We start from the raw sequence: 20699 nt of genomic DNA on the forward strand, positions 1-20699 counted from the left end.
ACTACTGGCCGCTTGGGCAACCAAGGTAGTGTTTTTACTGGCCCAGATACAACTTTAACTGGCCCAGTAATAAGTACAAAACTGTATCACCCTGCTCAGCAAGTTAATAGCTGAGTAATGTATTAGGTTGTTTGTTGGCACCATTCAAAAATGAAATAAACAATCTTATGGATTATTTGTTTAACCATTCTGATTACGTATATACCATATGGTTAAATGGTAATAGCTGATCTTTTTTTAAATCTGGCTTTTTGTACATTTAACATGTTTTGACTAGATGACACTATAAAAAATAAAGTAATGAATTATCTGCAATAAATTCACCCGATGTTTAATTTTTAAACTATTATTGTGTTATTTTATATACTGTTATTTTGGCTTCTGAGTTGCTATGGCATCAGTAAATTAAGAAGACAATCGTTGAATTGACAACAGAACTGGTAGAAGGCACAGGTGTCGTTGTCCATCAAAATCAACAGTACGAAGGTCACTCTTGAAATCAGGACAAAGGATGTGAAAGGGGAACAAGACAAAGGCTAAAATATGCACAAGAACACAGAAATTGGACTATGGAACAATGATCAAAGGTGCTTTGGGCTGTTGATGGCTAGACAACGACACCTGTGCCTTCTGCCAGTTCTGTTGAAATTCAACGCTTGTCTTCTTTATATTCCTGAAGGATATTATTTTCAAGTATTGCTCATCCTTGTTAGACAGCTTTTGGGTCTTCCAGTAATGGGTTTGTCAATTACAGATGATGTTTCTCTGTACTTGGTGATTATGCTTCAGATACCATACCTTGAAAATCAAGTGATGCGAGCTATTCACTCAATGTTTTTCCTTCTTTTTGCACGTCAAGGTTGTTATAACAGTAGAAAACACTAGTGGAGGCTCTGAGTAAAGTTGATGCTCATAATGCATCAGAGTAGAAAAATGCAACATGTCTAAGACTTTTGCACAGCAGTGTGTGTGTAATATATATATATATATATATATATATATATATATATATATATATATATATATATATATATATATATATATATATATATTATATACATATATATACACACAGTATATGTGGCATTTTTCTGTATCAGAATAATGACAAAACGACAAATTTGAATTGAACATCAATATATAGTACTTTTATGAAGATTCCTTCACATTGATCAACATTTAAATCGGTATTGTGACAAGGTACTCATGTCACATGTGTGGGTAACCGCATTGCAAGACATAGGAGTTGGAGTTGAAACGCCAGCACGGGCACGCAGGACTTAAACACAAAACAGAAAGTAAACAAACGGGTCATGTGACGCTACCAACGATGGTAACGCGCAGAGGACATATACAAGACAGGCAGCAAGTCTCAAATCGAAGCGCCTGTCTGTAAACAATCATTTGATCAAACCTAATTCCAAAAATCACATAAAACAAACCCGTTTCCACATATAAATTACACCAACACGAATTCCCCCCTGTGGTATGTTTAAAAGAAAACAGTAAATAATGTCATTTGTCTTGAAAAAACTAGATAGATCGCTCCTTGCGCCCTTTGCCTGGTTACAGTTTGTGTGAAGATGACGGACAGGCAACGATTGCATTCGTCATGCATGATTCGTACTACAATAGATAATCTTTGAATTAGCGTTATCTTTGAATTAGTCAAACATTGTCTTTGTTTTCACTGACAGAATAACACACTTGACACTGGAGAAAGTTCAGTGTCAGTCAGTACTGAGATTGTTGTATCCGGGTCGATCCTGTACGTGATTTTTCTAATAGGGCTCATTTGCATGGAAAAAAATGGTTCTTGCTGTTGGGTGTTCGTTATAAGAAGGGTTCGTTATAGTGAAGCTAGCCTGTGTGTGTGTGTGTGTAATTTTATATATATATATATATATATATATATATATATATATATATATATATATATATATATATATATATAATGTATTTAACCGGCCGGCACTCACGGTCGTTCGTTTGCCCCTTTAAAAGCAGACCCAGGACACAGGAAATGGAGTTTCAAGCGCGGTTGCGCTATTTTTAATAAACACAAAAATAAACACAAAACAAAACCTAATTCCGTTTAGGAGTACTTACTAAACGGGTTATTCCCTGACTAACTTGCAGGACGGCTGAGCCGTTTAACTGGCACCACGGAACATAAACCAAAACTACGCAGGTTAACACAGCACGTACTTCTTTTCTGACTGCTCGGAAGCAGAGCACCTCTCTTCTGCTTCCTTCTACTCAGCAGCCCCGTGCAGACTGACTGCACATCTTAAATACCCCTGCACCTAGTACTAATTGATAATAACTACCAGGTGTGGGTGATAATTAAACAAATAAAACAATTAATTTAAACAAAATGTGCATTTGCACATGTTTTTGGCAGAGAAGACCCCCTCCCTGCCGTGTTACATATCCTCCCCCTTAAGTGCGCAGCACTGATTGGCCGTTCCAAGGCCACCCCCTAAAACACAACCACCCACCCTCAAGTCCACAAATGTCAATTGTCGCCCTCTTCCACGGGCGGGCTTGAGGGAGGGTCGGTCCCTCCGGTGCTTCCAGGAAGGGACCATGAACCGGCGACACGGGACCCCACCGGGATGACAGGGCCGACCGAAGCGACGGCCGGGGAACAGGAGGATGCAGCAGCGGGCAGAGGTCTTCACCTGGGGACTGGCACAGTGATGTCCGATCACCCAGGGGGAGCTTAGCAGCGAACAGGGGGAGCACTAGCGACGTCTGACAGCAGCTCAGCGACGTCTGGGTGCTCGGGGAGAGCGGAGTAGGGAACCAGGGGTAGAGCTGTGGCCGGTGGTGCACACTCCTGGGCTCCAGGTCTAGCGCAGGGAGGTCCAGGCAGACCGACAGGGTGTCCAGGAGCAAGGGGCACGGGATCACCTGCAGCAGCGCCGGGCCGGATCGCAGGGGTGGTGGTCGGGGTTGTGGTGGAGGTGGGCTCCTCACCTCCTCCCCCTTGTCTGTAGCCGGCGGCGGTACCTCTTGCTCCCTCGGCTGTCCTTCCTCTGGCTCCGGGACGGACTCCTCCCGCTCAGGACACAGCACCACGTCCTCTGGTGCAGGAGACCGCGGGGCTTCTCTCGCCGGGACTGCAGACAGCGGTGCCTCCCTTGCCTGCTCCCATTTTTGGAGCAGCAGCTCCAGCTCTGTTGGCTCCCGCTCCCTTGCTTCCAACGGAGCCAACCCCAGCTCTCTCTCCCATCTCTGAGTCTGCTCTAACTGAGCAGCGGTGTTCCGGTTGATCCTTGCGATCAACTCTTCAATGCTTTCCATTTTTCTCTGGGTCGTAGGGGCACCCACACTCGCTGCCACCATATGTAACCGGCCGGCACTCACGGTCGTTCGTTTGCCCCTTTAAAAGCAGACCCAGGACACAGGAAATGGAGTTTCAAGCGCGGTTGCGCTATTTTTAATAAACACAAAAATAAACACAAACACAAAACAAAACAAAACTTACTAAACGGGTTATTCCCTGACTAACTTGCAGGACGGCTAAGCCGTTTACCTGGCACCACGGAACATAAACCAAAACGACGCAGGTTTAACACAGCACGTACTTCTTTTCTGACTGCACGGAAGCAGAGCACCTCTCTTCTGCTTCCTTCTACTCAGCAGCCCCGTGCAGACTGACTGCACATCTTAAATACCCCTGCACCTAGTACTAATTGATGATAACTACCAGGTGCGGGTGATAATTAAACAAATAAAACAATTAATTTAAACAAAAATGTGCATTTGCACATGTTTTTGGCAGGGACGATTTTAACCCCCTCCCTGCCATGTTACAATACACACACACACACACACACACACACACACAAAGTGGTTTGTATTCACCCCCTACCAATAATGTCACGTTTTGTTGAATTACAAATAATTTATCCACAGTTTTTCAAACAAACTTTTTTTTATTCAAAGCTGTAGTGGTTAAACTGAACACTGTTATATGAGGTGGAGGTTAAATGTCAGCAAAACTTGCAAAAATGTACAAAATGAAATTTACTGGTTGCATAAGAATTCAGCCCCTTAAGTCAGTACTTGGTAGAAGCACCTTTTGCAGCAATTACTGCTATGAGTCTTTTTGGATAGGTCTCTACTAGCTTTGCACAGTAAGATGTTGACATTTTTGCCCATTCTTCACAGGAAAATTGCTCCAGTTCTAATGTTTGTTGGGGATCGTCAATGGACTGCAATCTTTAAGTCTCGCCATACATTTTCGATTGGATTCAAGTCAGGACTTTGACTGGGACACTCAAGGACATTAATTCTCTTCTTGTTCAACCACTCCAATGTGGCTTTGGCTTTGTGCTTCAGGTCATTGTCCTGCTGAAATGTGAATTTCCTCCCCAGGTTTCAGTCTTGGCTGACTCAAAACAGGTTTTCCTCAAGGATTCGCCTGTACTTTTCACCATCCATTCTCCCCCCTCTAAGCTTCCCAGTCCTTGCTGAAGAGAAGCATCCCCTAACATGATGCTGCCACCACCATGCTTGACAGTTGGGATGGTGTTGACTGGGTGATGTGCAGTGTTGGGCTTGCGCCAGACGTAACGCTTGGAATTTAGACAGAAAAGTTCAATTTTTGTCTCGTCTGACCACACAACCTTTTTCCACATGTCTGCAGTATTACCTACATGCTTTTTCGCAAACTCAATACGTGATTTAAGATGAGGCTTTTTGAGTAATGGCTTCTTTCTTACCAACCATCCATATAGGCCACCTTTGTGTAGGGACCGGCTTATTGTTGATGTGTGAACACTGACTCCCATCTCAGACACAGAACTTTGCAGACCTCTCAAGGTCATTGTTGGCTTCAGAGTGACATCCCGAACCAGTTTCCTGCTTTCCCGGCTGCTCATTTTGGGACGACGACCTGATCTGGGTAGTGTCTGGGTGGTATGATGCATCTTCCACTTCTTAATGATGGACTTCACTGTGCTGAGAGAGAAAATCAGCACCTTTGAAATTTTCTTGTACCCTTCTCCTGCTCTGTGCCTCTCTACCACTTTATCCCTGACTTATTTCGAAAGTTCTTTGGTCTTCATGGTTGCTTTGTTGGCTCACTATGTGAGTTGCAGCTTGAAATTCTTTATATACCTGAGGGAAATTATCTACAAGTTAAACCACTTTGAGTACACACAGGCTGAAACCATTTCACTAATTTTGTGACCTTCAAACAAACCATTTGCACCTGAGCTGATTTAACTTTATCAATGTGGATTAGTTTGTGTAGATTCTACTTGTAAAGTCTAAATTGAAAGCGTGTATGCTCGGGTGCCAAAGAAATTTGAAAACTTTGCAGGGGGGTGAATACTTCTACAAACCACCATTATATATATATATATATATATATATATATATATATATATATATATATATATATATATATATATATATATATATATACACACACATATACATTTACACACATATATATATATATATATATATATATATATATATATATATATATATATATATATATATATGTGTGTAAATGTATATGTATATGTGTGTATATATATATATATATATATATATATATATATATATATATATATATATATATATATATATATATATATATATATATATATATATATATATATATATATACATACATACATACATACATATACAGTGCCTATAGTAAATATTCACCCCTCTTGGACATTTTCACAGTTTGTTGTGTTACAACCTGAAATCTTGATGCATTTAAATGTTTTTTTTTTCCTTTGATTTACACAACCTACTTAACACTTTGAAGAGGCAAGAAAATTTTTATTGTGAAACAGTTAATGAAAAAAAAACAAAAAAACTGAAATGTCTTGGTTAGGTAAGTATTCACCCCCCTGAATCAATACTTGGTAGAACCACCTTTGGCAGCAATTACAGCTGTGAGTCTTTTGGGGTGAGTCTACCAGGTTTGCACATCTGGATCGTGCAATATTCGCCCATTCTTCTTGGCAAAATTGTTCAAGCTCTGTCGAGTTGAATGGAGATCGTTGGTGGACAGCAATCTTCAAGTCTTGCCACAGATTCTCAATCGGATTCAAGTCCGGGCTTTGACTGGGCAACTCTAGGACATTCACTTTCTTGTTTTTAAGCCACTCCAGTGTCGCTTTGGCTCTGTGCTTGGGGTCATTGTCCTGCTGAAAGGTGAATCTCCGTCCCAGTCTTAGGTCTTTTGCAGACTGATGCAGGTTTTCCTCAAGGATTTGCCTGTATTTAGCTCCATCCATTTTGCCCTCTACCCTGACAAGCTTCCCAGTCCCTGCCGATGAAAAGTATCCCCATAGGATGATGCTGCCACCACCATGCTTCACAGTAGGGATGGTGTTACCTGGGTGATGTGCTGTGTTGGGTTTGCGCCAGACATAACACTTTGCATTTAGGCCAAATAGTTCAAGTTTTGTTTCATCGGACCACAGAATCTTTTGCCACATCTTTTCAGAGTCACCCACATGCCTTTTTGCAAATTCCAAGTGGGATTTTACATGAGCTTTTTTCAGAAATGGCTTCCTTCTTGCCACTCTTCCATACAGGCCAGATGTGTGTAGTACCTGAGCTATTGGTGACACATGGACAGTTCCTTCCATCTCAGCAATGGAACGCTGTAGGTCTTTCAGAGTTGTCACTGGCCTCTTGCTGGCTTTGACCAATGCCCTTCTTGCCCGGCTGCTCAGTTTGGGAGAACGGCCTGCTCTAAGCAGATTCTGAGTGGTGCCGTATACCTTCCGCTTCTTAATGATCGACTTGACTGTGCTCCAAGGGATATTCAATGCCTTTGAAATCTTTTTATACCCCTCCCCTGATCTGTGCCTTTCCACAGATTTATCCCGGAGTTGTTTTGAAAGCTCCTTAGTCTTCATGGTAGTATCTTTGCTTTGAATGCACTACCCAAATGTGGGACCTTACAGAGACAGGTGTATTTAATCTGAAATCATGTGAACCACTTTTATTGCACACAGATGGACTCCATTTAACTTATTGTGTGAATTCTGAAAGCAACTGGTTGCACCTGAGCTTATTTACGATTGTCATAGCAAAGGGGGTGAATACTTATCCAAGGTTTTTATTTTTAATTGATTTGTTTTTTCACCCCCCCCCCCACATTTTTTCACACATTGAAAGTGTTGAGTAGGTTGTGTAAATCAAAAGGAAAAAAAAATCACATTTAAATGCATCAAGATTTCAGGTTGTAACACAAACTGAAAACGTCCAAGAGGGGTGAATACTTACTATAGGCCCTGTATATATACAGATCCGTGAAAAAATATTTGCCCCCTGTCTGATTTTCTGCATTTTTGCACATTTTTCACATTGTATTTGGTCAGATTTTTCTGTGGGTTGTAGTAGTATATAGAGGGAGTCAGAGAAAAAATGACACCAAAGTTTGGTGCTTCTTTCATTTGTTTGGTGTGCAAGGTAATCAAACATGCAATCTCCAGTTAACTCAACCCAATTAAAGGGGTAATTAGGGTGAGCTGTTTGAGTACTTTGGTTAACAACCAGACCTGATTTGGGCCAGCCCTGCCCAATATAAATCTGACTAACTTTGGCCCTCACCATAAGAGTGAAGTTGTCAGCACACAGATTCTAGAGGCACATCATGCCACGAACAAAAGAAATTCCTGAAGACCTCCGGAAAAAAGTTGTTGATGCCTATCAGTCTGGAAAGGGTTAAAAAGCCATTTCTAAGGCTCTGGGGCTCCACCGAACCAGTCAGAGCCATATTGTCCAAATGGAGACAGTTTGGGACAGTAGTGAGTCTTCCCAGGAGTGGCCGTCCTGCCAAAATCTCTCCAAGAGCAAGGCGTAAAATCATCCAGGAAGTCACAAAGAACCCTAGAATAACATCTAGGGATCTGCAGGCCTCTCTCGCCTCGGCTAAAGTCAGTGTTCATGACTCCACCATCAGAAAGACACTGGGCAAAAATGGGATTCATGGCAGAGTAGCAAGGCGGAAACCATTGTTCACTAAGAAGAACATGAATGCTCGTCTCAAGTTTGCCAAAAAGTACCTGGATGATCCTTAAGAGTTCTGGAACAATGTTCTGTGGACAGATCAGTCAAAAGTGGAACTTTTTGGTCGACATGGGCCCTGTTATGTCTGGCGAAAACCAAACCCTGCATTCCACAGCAAGAACCTCATACCAACGGTCAAGCATGGTGGTGGTAGTGTCATGGTTTGGGGATGCTTTGCTGCATCAGGACCTGGATTCTGCATCACAATGTCAGGCCATCCGGCCGTGAGCTGAAGCTGAAGCGCAGCTGGGTCATGCAGCAAGACAATGATCCGAAACACACAAGCAAGTCTACATCAGAATGGTTGAAGAACAAGAAATTTAGTTTTGGAATGGCCTAGTCAAAGCCCAGACCTAAATCCCATTGAGATGTTGTGGCAGGACCTGAAACGAGCAGTTCATGCTTGAAAACCCACAAATGTCACTGAGTTGAAGCAGTTCTGCATGGAGGAGTGGGCCAAAATTCCTCCACAGCAATGTGAGAGACTAATCAATAACTACAGGAAGAGTTTGGTTTGGTTGCAGTTATTGCTGATAAAGGTGGCGTAACCAGCTGCATAACTTTCTTTAATAAATAAATGAAATATGTATCAAATTTGTGTCTTATTTGTTCACTCAGGGTCCCTTTTTATCTAATATTAGGTTTTCGTTGAAGATCTGAGAACATTCAGTGTCAAAAATATGCAAAAATGCAGAAAATAAGACAGGGGGCAAATACTTTTTCATGGCACTGTATGTGAGATATCACTACCCATCTTTACTAGTGACCACACAATAAAAGGTTCATTGCCCCTTTAAAAACTGACCCGACACAAAACTTGAGGTTTTTAAGCACTGACACACTGTTTTTAATTTACAAAATAACAAAATGAAAACAAAAACCTTGCTCTCTTTGAGCACTAACTACACGTTTCAGGCATCTACCTAAATAACCAGACAGGTAAGCTGTTTACTGGTTGACAAAACAGAGTACACAATTTCACACAACATGAACACAGAAAGGCTTCACACAGTACCTTTGAATACGACTGAGCACACTCTCAATCGGGCTTCTTCCCACAGCAGAGACCCGAGCAGACTGCCTGCTGTTCTTAAATACACTGCAGCTGGCTGCAATTTGCAATGTTCGCCAGCTGACCGTAATTAACAAAAACAATTCTCAATAATACAATTAATAAACAATGATGCACATTTTTAATTTTACAGGGCTTTCTGCCCTGTCTCACAATATACACACACACACTTTGTATATCCCTGTTGACAGGTTTACGCATCCCCAGCAGGGGATAATAAACACAAACACTAAGATAACTTCCACTAATAATACTACTATTAAGCTGGCAAGCACTACTTATCTTTAAATTAGACAAATCAGACTGCAGAAATGTATGATTCTTATAAGATATTTACATATACGCCTGCCAAGATGCAAAGTATCTACAAGCATGTACTGTCCCCTATTTGTTGAAGTGATAATAATACACAACCATCTCAACTTTTCACTTACCCTTGGCACTTTCCGTAATTTGGCTCCAGCTAATGCAGCTGCTAATCCAGCTAGCGGGCGGTTCTCCTCAGAGACTGGTGAGAACCCAGCAGCAGGGAGAGGCGGAGCCGGGGGTGGAGGTGGGGCTAGGGGAGGGGCCTGGCAGGGAGGAGGAGGCGGCGGCCCTGGAGGGGGAGGGGGTCCAGAGGTGAGGGGAAGGGGAGGGGGAGGGGGAGGGGGAGGGGGAGGTGGTGGGGGTCCTGCCACTGGGGCCATAGTGGCTCCAGGATGAAGTGGTGGTGGAGGAGGGGGAGCTGGCAGTCCTTGGACAGCATCTGTATGTGAACCAAGGATTAGAAAAGGAATGATTAAAAAAAGTGTTAAAACAAATTACACATGGTTTTAAAAATAAAACAAAATACACAACCTAGAACTTAAACATTTAGAAAGGTTTTGTTTTTTGTTTTACCGACCTGTCATGGACTCATTAGTTTTACCTTTAATTAAAAAAGCTTTTTAAACTGCATCTGTACTATTTTCTATGCATTTAAAAAATTTTAATTTCAGAAACATTGTCCAAATTATTTAAATTGCTTTTGGTTTCATGCCTTTTATACAAATAACACTACTATCCGAACCAAACAAGGATAGTTCTGAAACTCAGGAAACAAATCAGCCGGTGGCTTTTCCCAGGGTCTAAAACTGGTCAGCCACTCCTTTATAGTAAGGTAAAAACGTAATACAGTTTTAATAAAATGTATTTAACCTTCTCAGATATATCATTGCCAAAATAAAACCAACACGTTTTATTTTTACTTAAAAATAAATAAATAAAATAAAAAAAGAAAGAAAAGAAACACACCCCTCCACACTTCAGTGTATTCATATTATCTGACGATTACGTGTGTACAGACAAGACAATGACTTTCCTGAACACTTTCCTGATTAGTCTATTAGTAATAGAGGAGGATGAGATAAAAGCCTTACCCTGAAGGGTCTGAGATTCAGCCAGCTGAGAAGCCTCCAGTGAGGCAGGTGGCAGCTCTGGAGCAAAGCAGGAGTCTCCCAGCACAGAGTTTAGAAAGTGTTCAGCAGAAGCTGCGGAGGGAGAAGGGAGAACACCAGGCTGGGATGAGGGAGTCGACACAACAGGGGTGCTTGGAGAAGCAGATGCAGCTTGAGAAGAGGACAGTGAGAATGGAGGCAGGGGCGGGGGAGGTGGTGGAGGGGGTGGGGGTGGGGGCAGAGGGGGAGCAATGCTGGACGGGGACAGGACTGGCTGGGCCGTAGCAGGGGAGTCCGGGGGACAGTTAGCTGCTGTCGGAGAGGAGGGTTTGTGGGTGAGGGGGCTGGGGACTAAAATGGGGAGCACCGGGCGAGGTCCAGTGGCTTTTCCCGGGGGACTACTGATCATAACGGGAGGGGAAGGTGGGAGTGGGCTGAAATTGGTGGCAGACCAGACTATAGATTTGGCGGATGGGGCAGCGGGAAGGGGAGCTATCACAGGAGAGGGAGGGGCTGGGTTTTTATTGATAGGTCGGGGCACAGTAGCGTAATGAGGCAGCACAGGATGGAAGGCAGAGCCGAGGGAAGTGGCGAAACGGGAGGCAGAGTGCCGTAGTGGAGGGGTTGGTGGGGCATTGCTAGCGGGGGCAGATGTTGAAATGTAGTCAGGAACAGAGGACTCTGTGACAAATGTTGAGACGGGAGTAGCGATGGCTTTGGAGTAAGATGGTGGAGGTGCGACAGGAGCCTGGCAACTGGAGTAGACAGGAGGAGGAGTGCTGTAGAGCGAGCTGTCAAAAGATGGAGCTGGACCCAGATGAAAGGACAGGAGGAGGAGTAAGAAGAAGCAGCAGCAGCAACAGTCGTGCAGAGAAGAGGAAACAAGAGAGAGAGAAGAGAGTTAATCAGAAAAACAGGAAAGATTAAAAAAGAATTCTAAATACTAAGGTTAGTAAGAAAAGGTTAGGCTTAAGAGAAAAAAAAAAAACAGAAAAACAATAAACATCTAACTGATTGACCAATACACATTAGTTTATCTTTAATGTCCCTGTTCATTGATGTTTAATGTTGATTATTAAGTAATTACTACTATTTCTGTTCAAAACTAGTACCTTAAATTGAACGTGCCTACAGAATCAAATATGCCTGTCTCCTCCCCCATCCCCATAAACAGATATAGTTGAGGGTGATTTAAGATGAGAATACAAAGCACCAACCAACAACCTTTGCTTCAGACCTGTAACAAACTGGAGAAATGAACTTCTGTATCTAGCCACCTGGATACTTATCTACTTGCTCACTTATTTTAAAGTTTAAAGACAGTAAATCAGAAAAACTAGACAGCAGGCCTACTGAGAGGTTGAGAATTAAATGTTGGAAAGCAATGCATTTTTTTTTTTTTTTTTTTAAATTTAGTAGTCACCAGTTAGTGTTTTTTTTGTAGTTTTCTCCCCAACTGCTTTTTTTCACACTGCAGACTCACCATGCAGCCACCCAGAGCTACAGCGTCGGAGGACAACGCAGCTCTGGGCAGCTTACTGGCAAGTCCACCGGCGCCCGGCCAGACTACAGGGGTCGCTGGTGCGCAGTGAGCCGAGAATACCCTGGCCGACCTAACCCTCCCTCCCCCCGGGCTTGGCCAATTGTGCGCCGCCCCCTGGGAGCTCCCGTCCTCGGTCGGCAAAGGAATAGCCTGGACTCGAACCGACGACGTCCAGACTATAGGGCGCATCCTGCACTCTACGCAAGTGCTTTTACTGGATGTACCAAAGCAATGCATTTTTAAAATTTCTTTCAGGTTCAATTCTTAAAAGAAGTGCATTAAAAATGAATGGCCATCTCCAAGCACACAAATGGCTGCAGTACTGGATATACACAAATATTTCAGCAGCAAGAGAGATTATTTCAGTCAGAACTGATCTTGTACCTGCAAGTAAAATTTAAATAAAACATTATTTTTCTTTATACAGTTCACCAAAATGGAGAAGAATAAAATCATCAAGCAACAAATTGTAGTTAACAAGAATACCAAATTGACCCTTTCTGCTATTTGTTCCATGTGAGATGATGATTATACATTATCACTGAATGAATGGGGCAGCTGCTGCTGTGTATTCATATCAGGGTTTTATAAAATACAAAAGACAATCCATTAAGTGTATGATCTTTAACCCTTTATTATTTGTAGGCAGCATTTCCCTGTTTATATTCTTCTGCTGAACTCCTCAGAAATAGCTGCATGACGAGACACTTGCTAAATGAGCTCCCACCACTACTCCCAGTTGTGCTCTGACTTGACAAGTACCATCGACTACCCTAAAACCATCAGCAAGCTTGCTGACTCCTAACCTTAACTTCTGGACTACTGGAGTGCAAAAGGTCTGTTGCACTCTAAGCACAGACTATCCACTTTCCATTCATTTATAAAAAAAATATATATATATATATAAAAAAAATAAAAAAATCATAAAGGATTTTTAAAGCAACACATAATAAGCTACTAAGACAAACATAGGTATGAGCTTTACTTGTTTCACTTTTTTTTACAAGATGTAGGAAGATGAACTGCACTGCGGAGAGAGAGGTGCATCTCCAACTCTGCAAATGATCCCGCTAGCCACGTATACAGCAAGGTCTTATCAAGCTGTTATATGAACATCCCTTAGCTGATCGAGAAAAGAAAAAAAAAAAAAATACAAAAAATACTGTACAGGATATGACATGCAGTGCTCACTTACCCGTGTTGGACATCCTTTGCTCTCTCTCCCAATTCATCTGCTCCCTTTCGAGCTGCTCCTGTTGCTCTCTTTCCTGTTGTTCTCTCTCCTGTCGCTCTCTCTCTAGCCTCTCATGCTCCAGTCTCTCTCTCTCTAGCCTCTCACGCTCCAGTCTCTCTCTCTCTAGCCTCTCACGCTCCAGTCTCTCTCTCTCTAGCCTCTCATGCTCCAGTCTCTCTCTCTCTAGCCTCTCATGCTCCAGTCTCTCTCTCTCTAGCCTCTCATGCTCCAGTCTCTCTCTCTCTAGCCTCTCATGCTCCAGTTTCTCTTCTAGCCTCTCATGCTCCAGTCTCTCTCTCTCTAGCCTCTCACGCTCCAGTCTCTCTCTCTCTAGCCTCTCTAGCCTCTCACGCTCCAGTCTCTCTCTCTCTAGCCTCTCACGCTCCAGTCTCTCTCTCTCTAGCCTCTCATGCTCCAGTCTCTCTCGCTCCAATCTTTCACATTCTAGCCGTTCGAGACGCTCTCTCTCTAGCCGCTCTCGTTCAAGCTGCTCCTGTTGTAGCCTCTGCCTCTCTAGTCTCTCCAGCCTCTCCTTCTCCAGCCTCTCCTTCTGTCGCTGCTGCTCCTGCAGCTGCCTAAAATAAGACAGAGATACAGCTATAGATATATATTTGTATAGATAATCTAACAACAATTACGGTACCTATAGCTTTACAAATCATTAAATTAATGCAATTCAGTAAAACTTTAACACTTACAGTTAAGGTAATGAAATACTGGAATTAAAATGTACCATATACCAAACTTTGAAAATCAAAGAATACAATTCAGTACAACTTTGACACATTACAGAACTTTAGGAATCCTTAAACTTCAGAAATTCAGTAAAATGTTCCTATACTTTGATACTTGCTGTTAAGGCATTGTAATAACGTGCAATTGAAATGAATACAATAAAAGTTCTTAGCTGCTTAATAACAGACAGGATCTCCAGTCCTTACTGATGAAATAGAAGAAAAACCAAGAACGAGATGACCATTTTAATTTGCTTAAAAGCACACAATGCTTCATCTAAGGTTTTTATGGTCTGAATAATTCTTTCATTTGCCTCAGTCTGCTGGTCCTTTTTTGGCAGCTAAATATCGTCGTCGTTTTAAAATATTAAACCTGGTGTATCATTTATTTGAACAGGAGAATAAATGTGAAACTGTCTAACCTCTCTTTGCAGTCGCTGCAGTTATAATTTTATATTGTGCCATATGTAACACTGGTCCAAAACATATAGAAGCCTAATGAAGACAATGATAAAAATGTACAAAGTCCCATTTTATCAAGTTTCCTTCCCTGACCAGACGCAATACCAATACGCAGTATATTAATGCATTTTGTATTACCATGACATGTCTGACGACAGGCTGATCTTTTTACTTGTCTGTTTACACTTGCGTTTTCATATTAAACTCCCTTGTTTTTATTCTCCAGTCCAGTAGAATGCGCTCACACCCTCCCTGGTTACAGGCAGTTTCACAGTAAAGCCTGGACGACAACATCAGGCTTGTTAACAACATGGCCCAGCGCAGATATAACCTTGTATCCCTGTTACACCCGACCATTACTTCTGGAAGAATAAGTAATCAGCTTCGGCAGTAACTTTTGAAATGCAGGCTATTATATTTGTGCTTAAAAATACTGTGTGCAGTAGATTTGTGAAATGAAAACCGCATCATTGACAAAAAAAAAAAAAGTAGCCTACGGTAATGTTATAAAATATGTGAAATTTGTAATTTGTATTTTATATATATATATATATATATATATATATATATATATATATATATATATATATATATATATATATATACACACACATACACACACACACACACACACACACACACAGTACTGTGCAAAAGTTTTAGGCAGATGTGAAAAAATGCTGTAAAGTAAGAATGCTTTAAAAAATAGACATGTTAATAGATTATATTTATCAATTAACTAAATGCAAAGTGAGTGAACAGAAGAAAAATCTAAATCAAATCCATATTTGGTGTGACCACCCTTTGCCTTCAAAACAGCATCAATTCTTCTAGGTACACTTGCACAAAGTCAGGGATTTTGTAGGCATATAGTCAGGTTTATGATTAAACAGTTATACCAAACAGGTGCTAATGATCATCAATTCAATATGTAGGTTGAAACACAATCATTAACTGAAACAGAAACAGCTGTGTAGGAGGAATAAAACTGGGTGAGGAACAGCCAAACTCAGCTTACAAGGTGAGGTTGCTGAAGACAGTTTACTGTCAAAAGTCATACACCATGGCAAGACTGAGCACAGCAACAAGACACAAGGTAGTTATACTGCATCAGCAAGGTCTCTCCCAGGCAGAAATTTCAAGGCAGACAGGGGTTTCCAGATGTGCTGTCCAAGCTCTTTTGAAGAAGCACAAAGAAATGGGCAACGTTGAGGACCGTAGACGCAGTGGTCGGCCAAGGAAACTTACTGCAGCAGATGAAATCCACAGAAGAACTGTGGTTAGTTCTCCAAGATGTTTGGGCCAACCTACCTGCCGAGTTTCTTCAAAAACTGTGTGCAAGTGTACCTAGAAGAATTGATGCTGTTTTGAAGGCAAAGGGTGGTCACACCAAATATTGATTTGATGTAGATTTTTCTTCTGTTCACTCACTTTGCATTTTGTTAATTGATAAATATAGTCTATTAACATGTCTATTTTTGAAAGCATTCTTACTTTACAGCATTTTTTCACACCTGCCTAAACCTTTTGCACAGTACTGTATATATTATATATATACTGTGTATATATATATATATATATATAAACTGAGTGTACAAAACATTAGGAACACCTGCTCTTTCCATGAAATAGACTGATGAGGTGCATCCAGGTGAAAGCTATGATCCCTTATTGATGTACCCTGTTAAATCCACTTCAATCAGTGTAGATGAAGGGGAGACAGGTTAAAGAAGGATTTTTAAGCCTTGACACAATTGAGACATGGATTGTGTATGTGTGCCATTCAGAGGGTAAATGGGCAAGACAAAAGATTTACAGTAAGTGCCTTTGAACGGGGTATGGTAGTAGGTGCCAGGTGCGCCGGTTTGAGTGTGTCAAGAACTGCAACGCTGCTCGAAAACGGCTCATTGATGAAAGAGGCCAAAAGAGGCTGACACGAATTGTGAAGAGCAACAGACGGGCTACAGTTAGTCAACTGACAGTCCAGTACAACATTGGTGCCGAAAGACCAGTAAAAGAATGTACAACTCGTCGTACCTTGACACGAATGGGGTATGGCAGCCGACGACCTAACAGAGTTCCACTTCTTTCAGCAAAACGCAAGAAACTGCGGTTGCAGTGGGCTAAGGAACGAAAACACTGGAGGATTGGAAAACCACATGAGTACATGCATCCATCATGCCGCGTGTCAACACTGCAGGCTGGTGGTGGTGGTGTGATGGTGTGGGGTATGTTTTCATGGCACACATTGGGCCCCTTGATAAAAGTGGAGCAACATTTGAATGCCACAGGATATCTGAACATCACTGCCAATCAGGTGCATCCCTTCATGGCAGCAGTGTATCCATCTGCTAATGGATTTTTTCAGCAGAATAATGCCCCATGCCACAAGGCTAGGATTGTCCAGGAATGGTTCCACGAACATGACAGTGAATTCAGCTTACTGCAGTGGCCTGCCCAGTCACCAGATCTCAATCCAATTGAGCATCTGTGGGATGAGATGGAAAAAGCTATTTCGGAGTAGAGATCCACTACCAGCCAACTTGACACAACTGTGGGAAGTATTGGAGTCAACATGGGCCAGCATCCCTGTGGGAACCCCCCCCCCAAAAACTCACCAAGAGGCCATTTTTTGTGCACTTCTGTGCACATGTGGGAAGGCAAGCTTGCGCCTTCCTCTTCCCCCTTATGCCACCACGGGAGGGATTTTGCCGCTGGTGGCACATTGTGTCTGTCCCTCAGGGGTGAGGTGTTTGGTCTTGTGGGCGGCTTTGCCGCCCTTCCTCACAGGGGGTTCCGGCGAGAGACTCCCCCTGACCCATCACTTGATTGTACGGTGGTGGGCTTTGTCGCTCCCTGCTTGGCCTCCCCCCGGTGGACTAGGGGAATGGTCCACTCGGCAGCCTGGTCCACTCGGTAGCCTCCTCCCCACACTGTCAGGTGGCACAGAGGGGCCTCCTCTCACTTCCCCCCTTTTGATGTTGTTGGTGCTGGCGTGGGTGCCTTTGCGCCTTGCTTGAGCTTGGGGCAGCTCTTTTTTGGTGCCCCAGCTCTCTGCAGTGGTAGCACCGCCCCTCCTCCGAGGAGAAAAAGATTACATAACTACCCTCCACAGTGTCCTTCCCTGCCAGGTGGATAGTAACCTGGCGTCGGAAAGACAACACGTGGCGGGGGGGCTGGTCTTTGCACCCTAGGGGGATGGGGTGGATGGCTGTTTTCAGCTCCCCCAGGGCCTGAAGATGGGGCTTCAGGAGGTCGTCCTACAAGAAAAGTGGGACGTTACAAAGGACGACACTGCTGACCAAACCCTCCATGGGTTCTATGGCGATGTACATCCCCCCCACTGCAAGATCCCTCTCAATCACAGTGTGTGCGGCGGCCATACATCTTTGAGACCGTCACAATGGTTGACGGCCCGACCACCTTGGCCATTGCTTTCACCATGGCCTCGATTTGAGAGGGTGTCTCTGATGAGGCACCAGACCCCATGTCTCCTGGAAATGTTTTTAAAGGAGGTTGCTGCCTCCCCTGCAGCCACCTGTGCCCACTTTTTGGGGACTTGTGGAGCTTGCCCACTCATTTTTATTCTTTGTTATATTTATTTATTTATTTATTTATTTATTGTTAGTTTTGATGTTTATTTATTGTTATTTGTTATTGTTATGTTTATTTATTTAATAAACATAACGAAACAAAATGGACACACAGACAGACACACCCCTGCACTGACACAAATTCAGTGTAGGGGCACACACAAACAAACAGATTTTTTTTCCCTTAACGAAGGAAATCAACTAAATCGAAGTTTAAAAAAAGTGTTAAAATAAACAGGGCAGGATTCAAAACAATGGATGTGGGATTTTAAAACAAATAGATTTTTAACTAAAAACTAAATAACAGTGTATAAAAGTAATATTTATAAAAACACAAAGACTTTTATGGTAAAATAAGAAAAAATGAATGAAAGAAGTGTTTAAAAATGAAAGAAATCAAAGACCCCCCCCCCCACACACACACACTTGCAAACATACACAAGTGCAGGGAGACAAAGAAAAAGTATAATAATTTATAAAAATAAAATGCCTAAATAAAAATGGTTTTCAGCAAAAAAGGTGCACTACTACTTTACAAAAACAAATATGAAAAGATTTTGAAAATAAAAGGTTTTAATAACTGTTTTTAAAATATTTTTAAATTGTTTGGTGAGGAGCACTACACAAGTGTGACCTCTGAGTAGTAGTCTTAGTCTGATTTGAAGCCCAGTACATCTCCAGCTGTCAGCAGACAGCTGGACAATAGTAGTATAGTAGAACTGATATTTTCAAACAATTATTTTATTATTATACATTTATATATAACTTACTGCAATCTCAATTGTGTTTCTTTACAAATTCCTTCTTTGATCCGTTTTGTTTACTAACTTTAATTATTTTAAAGTGCAACATTATGATTATAATAATAATAATAATAATAATAATAATAATAATAATGTTGTTGTTGTTAAGCACTACATAATCACCATCTTCATTATTAATATTATTAGTGTTAAAATCTGTGTTATTACACGCAGGTCACCACTTACCTTGTATTATTATTTACTTTTATTTAGTTTTTCCTTTTAAAACAGTCCGGTGAACTTGACAGAAAATGCTTTATAAATATGGCTCAATCTTTAAAACTATGTATGAGCTTGGTAATGTTGGGATGTGTCACATAGAATACAAACGTATTGCTGGCTTTGTTTTACAATGCATAGAATAGTAGGACTTCGATAATATTTTGGTTTGTTTTGTGAATCTCCACAAAACTTTTCTTTATGCGTATGTAAAGACCTCCTTGTCACGGATTTGTCCCACAGAACAATTACTTATCATAAAAAAAGCCACAGCTTAAAATTAGGTCACATGTTCAAGTTGTGTGAATGCAAGACCTTTTTGTGTCATTTTTAAAAGCCAGCAAAAGTGCATATTTTTCATTTAAATGCTGGATATGCAGGCTGCATGTATGCTCCGGTTTATTTTTGCTTATTAATAAACCTATTTTTATGCAACTTGTATAATCAGAAAGAAAATGTCTCGGTTGTGCTAATGCACCACCTGCAAGCCACCCAGTCTTTCTTCTGGATGTCTTTGTATTCGTTCAATTTACAATCATATAACGGATGATTGAATGACATTTGGATAGCATACTAGGAATTATGGAATGTTTCAGGAGAAAACAAAGATAGAACTGTTGTGCAAGAATTGAGGGAAACAAAAAAATGAGGTGATGGAGAGGAGATTTGCAGCTTTAGGGTTATTGCAGCTTTCTGAGCAGAGTGAGTCAGAGGAATTGCCGCTATGCTGGGGGTATAGGAACAGACAGCAACAGGCGACTTTACAACAACAGCCAGCGATGGCTGCAGCGGCACAGGATGATTCAAATGAGAAAGAGAAAGCAGAACAGCTGGTAGATATGGATCAGGAATTGTATGCAGGAGGGTTTAAAAGTACTTTTGATACTATAGCTGAGAGTGAAAACTTGACATGGTCAGCAATTTTTTTCCAGTTCCCCTAAGAGGAATAAACCACCAAATAATACAAAAACAAGCTGCTCCCATTGTTAGAAGAGTAAGGACCTGTCTTTATCTGAATTAAACATTTTTCAGCAACAATTGCCAAAATGGGATGGTGTGGGGGATCCTACATCATTAGTTGATAAGGTTCGCTCTTTACAGCGATCAAGTGCTTTGACTGATAGATTATTGTAAATTGCTACAAGCAGCACTGCCGCATGATGTCCCTGTCCCAACAGATTTTGTTAACCCCTGTTAATGATCCAATTGTATGGCCCATGCATGAGAGAAGCTTAAAATTTATGTGCCAAGGTGTAGTATATTGTGTCATAGCAGACATGAGTAAAATTCTAGAATGTATGCCAAAGGAAGCTTATTAATAAATACAAAGATCGTGTTACACCTGCATGTCAACATTCGCTTTTGACATATGCTCTAGACTTAGAGGATCCTTTTCCCACAAATGTGGGTCGGAATATTCATGAATCGCTTATCACTTGGAGAGAATCAGAAGCAGATACGCTCTCTCCTAATACAGTTCAAACAAAAGTGTCTCCAGCAGTCACCAATGAAGGTCAAATTATGGGGAACTGTTTTAATTGTAGTAAACCAGGACATATG

The 20699-nt window shown here is 41.7% G+C and overlaps 1 protein-coding gene across 4 annotated transcripts in view; it reads right to left on the reverse strand.

Moving 5' to 3' along the window:
* Positions 1-20699, reverse strand: part of enah (ENAH actin regulator) — a 203447-nt gene that overhangs the window by 36744 nt on the left and 146004 nt on the right. For 3 of the 4 annotated variants that reach the window (XM_059025350.1, XM_059025349.1, XM_059025351.1), the window contains 3 exons: positions 13290-13903; positions 10534-11358; positions 9568-9881 (listed from right to left, as the gene is read on the reverse strand). In XM_059025350.1, the coding sequence (XP_058881333.1) occupies positions 9568-9881; positions 10534-11358; positions 13290-13903 (1753 nt within the window). The remainder of the gene's footprint in view (positions 1-9567; positions 9882-10533; positions 11359-13289; positions 13904-20699) is intronic. The other variant, XM_059025352.1, reaches the window with a different exon arrangement.

This window comes from Acipenser ruthenus, chromosome 6 (genome assembly GCF_902713425.1).
Source record: "Acipenser ruthenus chromosome 6, fAciRut3.2 maternal haplotype, whole genome shotgun sequence".
Taxonomy (NCBI): domain Eukaryota; kingdom Metazoa; phylum Chordata; class Actinopteri; order Acipenseriformes; family Acipenseridae; genus Acipenser; species Acipenser ruthenus.